Below are 12,222 nucleotides of genomic sequence, written 5' to 3'. Positions count from 1 at the left end.
CAGGTCCAAACAATTTTACCTCCCGCACAAGATAGACAGTTAAATGAACCATTATATCGAAAAACGATGGTGGAAAATATTTTTCAAGCATACACAATAGGGTAAAAATCTCTCTTTGCAGACCATCTAACTTTGAGACATCTATCACTTTATTGCATAAAACATTGAAGAACCCACACAACCGGATGATAGTATCTCTAACATGTTAGGGCAAGACATCACGGATGGCGATTGGAAACAATTGTTGCATCAAAGTGCGGTAGTCATGTGACTTGAGGCCAACAAGTTTCAAGTCCTTCATTGACACCTGATTTTTAACATTGGATGAGTAACCTGTCGGAACTTTCATTCCAAACAAAGAATTGCAAAGTTTTCTTTTCTCAGCCCTACTTAGTGTATAACAAGCTGCTGGCAAAAAAGTTCTATTCTCCTCTATCTTTGGTGCCAAATCAGTCCTCACATTCATCTCCACAAGGTCTAGTCTAGCGGCTACCCCATCCTTTGTTTTTCCTGGAACATTAAGTAGCGTACCAATAAGAATTTCACAAAAAAAATTTTCAATGTGCATCACATCAAGCACATGTCGAACATGTGGATGTTTTCAATACTCTAGTTCAAAGAATATAGATTTTATTTTCCAACATGATTTTGTTTCCAACTCCTTGCGCTGAAGCTTCCCACTCATTTTTCCCGAACGATAGTTAATCTTATCAACTCTTTCCAACACTTCAAGCCCAGTTAATGGTTTTGGTGCGGGGTTAAACTCTTGTTTCCCATTAAAAGCTTTTTTTTGCCTTCGATAAGGATGATTTCTAGGAAGAAACCTTCGATGTCCTGTATATGACATTTTTCTACTATGCTTCAACCTGGTCGAATATGTTTCTTCCCCACAGATAGAGCATGCTTGATATCCTTTCACAACACAACCTGACATGTTCCCATAAGCAGGAAAATCATTGATTGTCCATAGTAAGACAGCTCTGAGCGAGAAATATTCTTTCCGATATGCATCATACGCATCAACACCTATCTCCCATGAGCATTTTAAGTCATCAACTAGAGGTGCTAAATAAACGTCAATATCATTTCCCGGTTGTTTGGGTCCAGAAATCAATAAAGTCAGCATCATAAATTTTCTCTTCATACACAACCATGGAGGAAGGTTGTAAGTGATCATCACAACTGGCCAACAGCTATATGCAGAACTCATCAAACTATGGGGATTTATCCCATCTGCTGATATGGCCAATCTAATATTTCTTGACTCCGATGCAAAATCCGGCCATTTGTGATCCACTACTTTCCAAGCCGGCGAATTAGCTGGATGACGCAAGTATCCATCACAAATTCTTTTATCAGCATGCCAAGTTAACTCTTTAGACACCTCTTTGTTCCGAAATAATCTTTGAAATCTTGGAATAGGTGGGAAGTACCAAAGAACTTTTGCAGGAATACCTTCATTCACCACAGAATTATTACCCAACTTCCACCTAAACATACTGCAAATAGGACAATTGGACAAGTCCTCAAACTCTTTCCGGTACAAGATACAATCATTAGGGCAAGCATGTATTTTCACATAATTCATTCCTAATGCACTGAAGCTTTTCTTTGCATCATAGTAGGATAAAGGCAATTCATTGTGATCAGGAAGCATTTCTCCTAACAAACTAAGCAAGTCAGTGAAACTTTTATCGCTCCAACTTTATTTTGCTTTCAAATTTAATAATTTCACAAGTGCTGTTAACTTTGTAAATTTTGTGCATCCAGAGTATAAAGGTTTCTCGGCATCTTCAAGTATCTTATGAAATTGGCTTGGATTCTCAGCATAGCTATCATATGCATCATGTACCATATCTATAGTTTCCTCGGCAAAATATTTGTGTTCATCTGGTCCTACTTGATCACTATCATTCATTGGGTTCTTGACCGTAGATCTTTCCCTGTGCCAAATCCATGTATGATATGTTAAATCCATGCCATTACAACACAAATGTGCCCTTATAGTGCGAACATCTTTCATCTGTAGACTACCACATCTTGTGTAGGGGCAAGGTATTTCATTTGGATCGTTGGCATTTTGCATTGCAAATTGCAGAAAAGATTCTACCCCAGCCTCATATTCATGTGATAATCTGTTCTTTGACATCCAAGCTTTGTCCATTACTCATACAAATAAGCAACCAGCACTGAGTCTAATCCTTCAAAACTTAAAAAAAAATTAATCAATGTTTTATCATTCTAGTTTGTTGAAGAAATATACCAGTTAACACTAATTTTCTAATCTTTATAATAAAATCCCTAAATATTGATCTAATCCACCAATAAACGGACTCTGGAAAAATAAGGAAAGAACTGATTCTACTAAGCTGCAATATTTGAGTGAAAAGGAGCGAATTTCTCAGAAAAATATATTTTATGATTTGATATTCAACCAGAAACATAATGAAAAATTGTGAAAAGAATTCAATGGCAAAGAAAACAGTAACAAAACATTAATTCTCATAAATATTTATCATTACTTCTCATTTGGTTGAGAAGATTGTTATTTTGAGATGAGGAATGCTATTTGTCAATTTAATGAACAAAATAGGAACATTCAGCTTAAAGATTTCTATGAAAATATCATTTCTGGACATTAAAAAAATGATTCTATGAGCTCTGAAAGCAACAAATTTGATGGTTATACTTCAATAATCAGCAATAACAAATGAAGACCATGATTGTTTTTCAATGTCCAGAAATGGTATATTTAATGTCCAATGGTATATTTAATTTCCCTGTAGAAAATATTTATATTTTTCGACCATGCTTCTATAATTTATTTGATTGAAAATATAATTTCTGGACATTTAAAAATTTATGCAATGAAATCTATAAGCATGGTAATTTTAAAGAAGTATGATAAAAATTAAATATTTATATTTTTCGACAAACAAAATGAATTTACCAAGTAAGAACCACTTTTTGATGGTCATATTTCAAAAATCAAAAATAAGAAATAAAGAAGAGGATTTTCTTACCAGCAGTATACCACAGGCAAGATTCACAGATCAGTTCCCATCCACAGAGACATTGGCACTGAAGTTATCTAACACAGCTGGAAATAATCCTGTATCAATTTAGAACACGCACCATTATGGCCAAGAAAACACACAGAGAAGTTATCTAACACAGCTGGAAATAATCGCTATTTTATGCAAATATTTCCACCTTTTTCTTTCATGGATACCTTGAGTACTGTTGCATTCGAAATATAAATGATTTGTTAATGATAGCTAGCAAACCATCAAATGTAAAAATCAGAACATATCTTAGAAACATAAAGATTCAACACATACCATAGAAGAGATCTGTTATCTAAATCTTGCTTTGGCACATCACGGCCACGCATTGTCACAAAATCTAGAAAAATAGCTTTGTTCTCACAGCATATGACAAGAAAATGACGTCCTTTTGTGGATGGTGCAGGGGAATTGAAAGCTGAAGTTAGATTATTGACAGCTTATGGAGCTTCAGCAGCAGCAGAACGATTACGCCAATGTTGCCAATAGCGAACATCATCATCGTAAAAGCTAACCTGTTTGACACTTGAACCATGTGCAATGATATCAGGCTCAGGCCAAAAAAGTCACAACAGTATTAAAATCTAGGCACTGATAAATACCTTCCACCTCGTATAGCTTCAGTGGGTTTTCCTCTAAGCTCTAACATTTACAATAAATGGAAAATAAACATCAGTGGAGTGTTCACACAATAAACTCATTTTAAAATTTAGTTTTTCCCACACATCCATTTTCTTACAAAACTCACATCATTAAAAAAAAATACTTCATTCTCGTAACAAAATCCACTAGTACACCATTCAACAGACAAAATACTTGCTATAAACCAAATTGTCTCCTCCATAAAGGAATGGCAATGTCATAAGATACCCCCTAAACAGTGCCATCTAATATACAAATTTCGATATTATGTTTTAAAAAAAAAGTATCCAAACAAGATAATGGAAAATAAATAGGGTCAAACCAGATCAGTTGAAACCCGATAGTCATCAATAAAAACAGCAGAAAATGTCTATGTCCATGACCATAACCTAAACACGTATAAATTCCAGGGTACTACCAAAAGAAGAAAAGGGAATTTTTCCAAACAGGTTCTCCATTAAGCAATCTGGATTCTTTCTAGACTTTGGCAGGAATCAAAAGAATCATTTATGAACACAAAAACACATCCAATGTCACACAACAGAATTAAAAAAATATCATATAAATAAGAATGGGGAAAAAAGACAAAGGATTCAAGTCATCGGAAAATTACAAGCCACCTTTATTTCGTACAGTATCCAATCAACTATGCAAGGAAAAAATAAGTCCATGCAAAAGCCTCTGTCGAATACATTGCAAATCCATATGCAGATTAAACTAATAAACAAATAGCCATAATTTTAGGCAGTAAAACCATCCTCGAATTTCAGATGAACAAAAGAGGAATAAGATAACACCATCGCTAAACTAATATAAAAAAAACATGATAAGCAGAATGCCAAAGCTGATTATTCATACATACATAAAGATTCAGCTTTATCGTAGATATACTCAACGAGGTAGCTCGATTCGCTGTAAATTCCTGCTAACAAAACAAATCAAAAACAGTTATGCAAGAAATCCGTATTAAAATTATTTCATTTCATCACACAAAATTCAGAAAATGCTCACGGTAGATTGAAATCGTGACTGCCTCGGGGAAATATTTGGAAACCCTAGAGAATCATAAACGACAACTACATCTCATTCTCAGTGTCGCTTCTTTATCTGAGTTTTTTGGCTTATTTTAAATGAGAGTAAAGAACAAATATTATGTGCTTCGTCTATGCTATGAACATTTCGACATTCGGAGGTGCCCAAACAAGAAGGAACCCAAAAAACAAATAAGCCCAAACAGATGAGCTAATGAAAGAACCCGAAAAAAAAACACAAAACACAGTCTCGTTTTTCACCCTTTTCTCGACATTCACCGAAAACCCAAACAAAAATAAATCTAGAACCTCAACATCTACTAAAAATACCACGAAGCATGAGCCCGAAGCAAGAGAAGAAAGCAACGAAACTTACACAGTGAAAGTCGCGACACTGAAGCTCCGATCCAAGCTTTAAACTCACGATTGAAGTCACGATTGGCATTGCCAAGGCTTGGGCTAGATGCAAAGAGGTCGGACAACCATTTTTCGGCTAAGGGGGCGAAGGGTTTGGCTAGGGATTTGGTTTCTCTCGTTTCTTCTTAAGGCAGCGTGTAGTACTATGGGTTATTATATGTATTATATTTTTTAAAATAGTATTATATTTTTTAAAATATTAAAAATAAATAAATAAATAAATAAATAACAACGATAACAGATTACAAAATCTGTTGTCTTAGACCTTCAAAAAAACTCTCATAGACAACGGTTAATTAAAACCGTTGTCGTAGATCATAAAAAACCCGCTCATTGACAACGGTTTTTAAAAACCGTTGTCTTTGAACAATATAAGACAACGGATTTTTAAAAACCGTTGTCGTTTTTATTAAAAATACGGTCAATGACAACGGTTTTTGTAAAAACCATTGTTAAAGGCCAAAAGACAACAGTTTGTGTATAAAACCGTTGTCTTTTTAGTGTTGTTAATTAGCATATTTGTTGTAGTGATTGTGGTTGATATAAAATGCTAAAATTCACCATAGAAACCATCTCTTGTTAGAAACTCTTCGAAATTTGTAATATATCAAATCTTGATTTGAAGTTGATGGAGGTTGGCACTTAACATATGTGGATCATAATCTCGATCAAGCTCTTTGTTTAATTGAACTTACATTCGTCCTTATAGGTACTCCTTCTATTGAAAAACTATGGTCTTAACTTAAACTAAATAAGACCATGATTTACCAAGTTTTTAAATTCTGAATTGACATACAACTTATAATTTCTAATATGGAGCCTGATTTCATAATATCCCCTTAAAATATTAATGGATTCTAGTCTACACTTTCGAATCTTAGTTTTCAGAAGTGACAATGATGGAAGGGAATTGAATAGATTTTCCATCATGAAATAATAAGAATAGAATATTGATTGTATTTATGATTATTTCATCATAAACTAAGGATTTTGATATCTAAAACAAATTAACGATAAAAAAGAAATAAAAATTAATTTAAATTGGTATAACCAATATGATTATGGAAACTTAGTAAAATGATTTGGATAATAGAAGTGCGTTATGGATTTTATCATGGAGACGGGAAGTGGCTCTGAAAATTTCGGACAAGTGAATTATCAAATTTTTTTTTAACCATATCGGTTAAACAACTGAATCAGCTACGTAAATAACGTAGTCAATTGTGAGAAGATAAATCTAGTTGAACAATGATCTACATAACTTTGTAACTCAAACAAAATGCCAGAATAAACCAATCAAACAAATAAAATTAGGATGATAAATATATTTAATAATAAAAAAATATTGAGTTATCTAGACTATGAGTGAAAAAATATATTAGCAAATAGGTGAGGCTGATAATCATATAAAGTTTATCATATGACTGGATAACATGGTTTGATAGAATAATAACAATCAAAAGGGATATATTCTAAAAAAATGCAAGTCGGAAAGTAGCAAATTTTGATATGAATATCAGAGGTAACACTGAAATGATTTATGTAAACTGAAACAAGAAAACTAAAAAGGACGATATTGTCAAACGGACTAATTAGATCAAGATGAATGATGGCTTGTGTTGAATCCGATATTTTGGTGATAACAAACAACAACTCATTGTATAGGAATGTGCTGCCAACCATTGTATTTCAGGAACCTACTACAACTTCTACCGAAAGCTTGTCAACCGCCTTTGCTCTCGACCGGCTGAAGTCACAAGCCTATCAACAGGCTATCAAGACCAGCAGAGGATAAATCTATCTACCGAAAGCTTGTCAACCGCCTTTGCTCTCGACCGGCTGAAGTCACAAGCCTATCAACAGGCTATCAAGACCAGCAGAGGATAAATCTATCTACCGGAAGCTTGTCAACCGCCTTTATCTCTCGACCGGTTGAAGTCACAAGCTTATCGACTGGTTATTCAAACCAGCAGAGGACAAATATCTCTACCGGTAGAATGCCAACTGCCTATCTAGATATCTCGAGACAAGTACCTATGACAAGATATTCTTTGCAGGATCTTTTATTAAAAGCAGAACCGGCGTTTCAGAAGATTTGTTGACTCCTGCAAATCAAGACAACAGGTTGTACCAAAATGGCAAAAACACAGAATGACTGCAGATAAAGCATTCGACCGTTTATTCCAGTTTTGGACCCTGGAAGTTGTCTGCAGTGTACGATCCTCATGCAGAATCATCAATGCATTTATGAGCATTAAATGTGCATTCAATGCAGCATCAGAACGTTCAAAATAAAGACGTTGATGATTGACCTATATAAAGGGAAGATTGCTCAAACAACAACAACAAGTGACACGAGACAACGAAGAGAGACAAGCAACTCAGAAAAATTTCAATCACTTGACTAATATCAGAAGTCCTCATATGATATACTTGAGCACACTTACAAGATCAATCATCTGCTGCTCAAATAAACCCTCGCCTACAGTTCACATATCTGATCGTCAAGGATCATCCTAGGGTTTTCAAGCCTCTCGACCGCTCTGCAGTCTGAGAAGCTCAACTCAACTATACTCAGTGTTGAAGAGACTTGAAGCTGCTCTGAAAGCTTCCACCAGTCTGATAAGAACTGAGAATCTTATCTGTGTAAATCTAGGAGTTTCGGATTAGGCATTGGATAAGTCCTAAGTCTGAAGTGGGTGTATTACAAGACGTTGTAATAACCAAAGTCTTCTAGTGAATTCCTTCCTAAGTGGAAGAAGGGGAGACGTAGAAGGATTAAGCCTTCGAACTTCCATAAAATCGTGCTTTAGCATTTACTGCCATTTATCTTACATCCTGCTCATACATTGCATTATAAACTTTGCATCACTAAAACCTCTGAACTATTTCCGCACTATTTAAGTTGTTCAAAACGTTTTAGAAGTTGAGAAAACTGATTAAGTGAACTAAACCTCACTTGATCATTTTAAAGAAGAAAAAGAAAAGTTTCAGAGTGTATTCACCCCCCCCCCCCTCTACCCTCTGAACCGATCCCAACAAGTGGTATCAGAGCGGGTTCCTTTCTCAACTGCTGATCTGAAGTTTTCAAATCATGACTTCTTTCAACAGAATTCCTATGTTTTCTAAAGAAGAGTATGATGATTGGAAAATTCGCATGCAGGCACATCTTGCAGCACAGGATGATGACATGCTATATGTCATAACAGACGGTCCTATCAAAATTATGAAGGTCAACCCAGCTCTAGCCGATGGTGCAGGACAAATGATTGAGAAACCAAGAGCTGAGTGGACCACTGAGGACAAAAAGAAGGCCAATCTTGACAATGTGGCCCGGGACATCCTATACAAAACACTGGACAAGAATATGTTCAGCAAAATCAAGTCATGTTCCACAGCAAAGGAGATTTGGGAGAAGCTCACTCAGCTGTGTGAAGGGAATGACCAGACAAAGGAAAACAAGCTCACTCTGGCCATTCAAAAATATGACAACGCCAAAATGAAGCCAGGGGAAACCATGGCTGAATTTGATGAACGGTTCAGTAGTATCATCTGTGATCTTACTGCTTTAGGTAAAACTTATACTAACCGAGAAATTGCTGTGAAGGTTATGAGAGCTCTGCCCAAAGAATGGGAGATCAAGACAGTGGCCATGAGAGAGTCAAAAGACTTGAGCAAGGTTGAACTGCATGATCTCTTTGCTGATCTCAAAGCCTACGAGTTCGAGCTCAACATGAGAACAGAAGATGAACCATCCACATCTCAACCAACCAAGGCCTTAACCTCAACCGTGATACGTCCACCGGTCGAGGAACCTCCAAAGAGATCAGCTGAGCAAATCAGCAATGAAGCCATGACACTCTTTGTCAAGAAATTTGGTAAATTTATGCGTAAAAACAATTTTAAATTTAAAAATTATCATAAATCGGACCATACAAACGATGGTCCTACTTGTTTTAACTGTGGAAAGCCAGGCCATTTCATTGCAGACTGCACCAAGCCTAAGAACAATGATCAGAAGCAATTCTCCGAAAGAAGAAGGGGTAAGGAGGATAAAAGGACGTTTAGAAAAGGAAAAGACCAAAGGGTTCTAGTAGCAGATGAAAGCAAAAGCAAGTGGGCTGAGTCTGACTCTGACAACTCCAATACCGGAAGCTCTTCAGATGACAGCGATGATGAAAAAGTGGAATGCCTTATGGCCGACATCGAAGAAGAAGCTGAGGAGGTATTTGACTTTGGCTCACCTGAATTTACTCACAGTGATTTAGTTACTGCTTTACACGAAATGGCTAATGAATACAAAGCATTATCCAAGGAGTTCGAGGAAGTAAAGGCAGAAAGAGCTAATCTAAAAGATAAGTCAAGCAAATCAAGCTGCATGCAGCAAAAAGAGCTTGATGGTCTTAAGGTCAAGCTAAGTCTGCTGGCTACTGAGAACGACACCTTGAAAAGAGTATTCCAAGCTACCTTGATTGAAAATAAAAAACTACTTGAAACCATTAAGGCTTGGAATAAATCTTCGGTAACCATTGACAAGATTCAAGAAATCCAAAGACCGGTACATGATAAAACCGGTCTAGGGTTTGGAACAAATGAACAGTCTATGGAATCCTGTATTCAGTCAAGCCTGGACAAAGGCAATCTTAACAAAATAAGATTTGTCAGGTCCAGCACGATATATGAACACGATGAGTGCAGCTTTGACAAAAATCAGAAAGTATCGAACGAACGAAGCTCTAAGCATAAAGGGCTGGGATATGTGGATCCCCAGACCTCTAATCAAAGAGGAACTTGGATCAAACCAAAACCTAATGAAAGAAGAAAGGAAAACCAATCTAATTTCAAAAGGCCATGGAATGAGTCTAACTACTCTAAGAAAATATGGTCAAAGGAGAAGCCTTACCAGTACTTTAATTGCAGGCCAGTTCAAAAGAGGTACATGCTAACTGATGAAAATAAAAAAGGCAAGCAGCACACAGCAACCTCACAAGCACACACATTTACTGCCTATCAACCGCACAGATTTCTGGACACACACACGGGCAAACCTGTAAGGGTGTTCCAGGTGTGGGTCCCGAAAGGGCTAATCCGACCTGGACCCTACTAGATATGGGTACCAAAAGTTCTTCACTCTTTGCAGGTACTAAAAGTCCAAACGGGCGAGAAAACCACTTCTATCAAGGACACTACCTGGTATTTAGATAGCGGTTGCTCACGACACATGACAGGGAATCCAGAACTTCTAACAGAAGTGGTGTTGTGCAAAGGACCAAAGATCAGCTTTGGAGACAACTCCAAAGGTAAAACCGTGGGTAAGGGTAAGATCATCCATGGTAACATCATTATTAAAGATGTGTTACTTGTTGACAAACTATGCTATAATTTGATAAGTATTAGTCAACTATGTGACAATGATCATTCGGTCGAGTTTCACAAACACACTTGCCTCATAAAAAATGACAAAGGTGAGACTCTTATGACCGGTGTACGAGACCTAAACACCTACAAGGTAAACTGGTCTTGCTCACATATTTCTTCACCCACTTGTCTTACTGCTCATCATGATAAACATTGGTTGTGGCATAAGCGGTTAAATCATCTAAATTTTAAGTCCATTTTTAACTTGAGGAAGCATGATTTGGTTTCTGGTCTGCCCGAAGGAGATTTTATAAAAGACAAAGTTTGTCCTGCTTGTCAACTAGGAAAGCAGGTGAGAGCAACTTTTAAAAATAAAGGGTGTATGTCTTCTTCCAAATGTTTAGACTTACTTCACATGGACCTATTTGGTCCTATACCAGTAAGAAGCATAGGGGGAATGAGATATGCTCTTGTTGTTATAGATGACTTTTCTCGATTTACTTGGGTCATCTTTCTCTCCTCAAAAGATCAAACTGCACCTCACCTGATTAAGCTTTTTAAACGCTTGCAAAATGAACAATCTACTGTGATAGATAGAATCAGGAGTGATAGAGGGACTGAATTTTAAACACCACTCTTATGACTTATCTAGATGATCAGGGAATCAAGCATGAGTTGTCAGCTGCTAGATCCCCACAGCAAAATGGGGTGGCTGAAAGAAGGAACCGTACTTTAAAAGAAGCAGCCAGAACTATGATTGCTGATTCAAATGTTTCTCAAAGACTTTGGGCAGAAGCAGTTAACACAGCTTGCTATACTCAAAACAGATCTATGATTAATAAACGATTTAACAAAACTCCATATGAGATCTGAAATGGCACAAAACCTGACATTTCTTATTTCAAAATTTTTGGGTGCAAATGCTTTATCCACAACAATGGCAAAAACCATTTGACAGCCTTCGATGCCAAAGCAGACGAAGGAACTTTTATTGGTTACTCAGCCGTTAGCAGAGCTTATCGAGTGTTCAATCAAAGATCACTAACGGTCGAGGAAACCATTCATGTTGTTTTTGATGAATCTACTCTATGTACAGAACAAACTCAAGGGAGCATAAATGATCTGAGTCACAGACTGGAAAACACAAATCTACAGGAAGAGAATGACAGTGATCTATATCCTCCAAAGAAGGATGATCCAGTTCCCTCTAACGGGTGTGATCAAACAAGGCCAGAAGTGGATCCACCGGTTGATAACAATCCTCCAGCCAATGATGATCCAGTAAACGAGGACGTTCATCAACCAATTGATGACAACCCTTTAGGGAATTATTTTAGGTGGAACAAAGATCATCCACCTGGGTTGGTCATAGGTGACCCTTCTGCTCCTCGAAAAACACGTGGTCAAATGATTAATGAATTCTTGCATGCAGCTTTCATATCTCAGGTAGAGCCCAAGAAAATAGATGAAGCTCTATCAGATGCCAGCTGGATTGAAGCTATGCAAGAAGAGTTGAATCAATTCACCCGCAACAATGTTTGGCATCTAGTTCCTCGACCGAAAAATCAAAATGTGATTGGAACTAGATGGGTGTTTCGTAACAAGCTTGATGAACATGGCACTGTTGTGCGTAACAAAGCTCGACTTGTTGCTCAAGGATTCAGACAAGAAGAAGGCATAGACTTTGAGGAATCTTTCGCACCAGTTGC

The 12,222-nt window shown here is 36.8% G+C and overlaps 1 protein-coding gene across 1 annotated transcript; it reads right to left on the bottom strand.

The window, feature by feature from the left end:
* Positions 1–205: 205 nt before the first annotated feature.
* Positions 206–1,657, bottom strand: LOC140862522 (uncharacterized). Its single transcript, XM_073265551.1, has 2 exons — positions 697–1,657; positions 206–510 (listed from the first exon to the last, which is right to left on the bottom strand). Exons 1-2 carry the CDS (start codon positions 1,655–1,657, stop codon positions 206–208), a joined length of 1,266 nt encoding a protein of 421 aa, XP_073121652.1.
* Between the last annotated feature and the right edge of the window lie 10,565 nt (positions 1,658–12,222).

The sequence above is a fragment of the Henckelia pumila genome, chromosome 4 (assembly GCF_033568475.1).
Source record: "Henckelia pumila isolate YLH828 chromosome 4, ASM3356847v2, whole genome shotgun sequence".
NCBI classification, from domain to species: domain Eukaryota; kingdom Viridiplantae; phylum Streptophyta; class Magnoliopsida; order Lamiales; family Gesneriaceae; genus Henckelia; species Henckelia pumila.
This window is presented reverse-complemented; position numbering and strand designations above follow the sequence as displayed.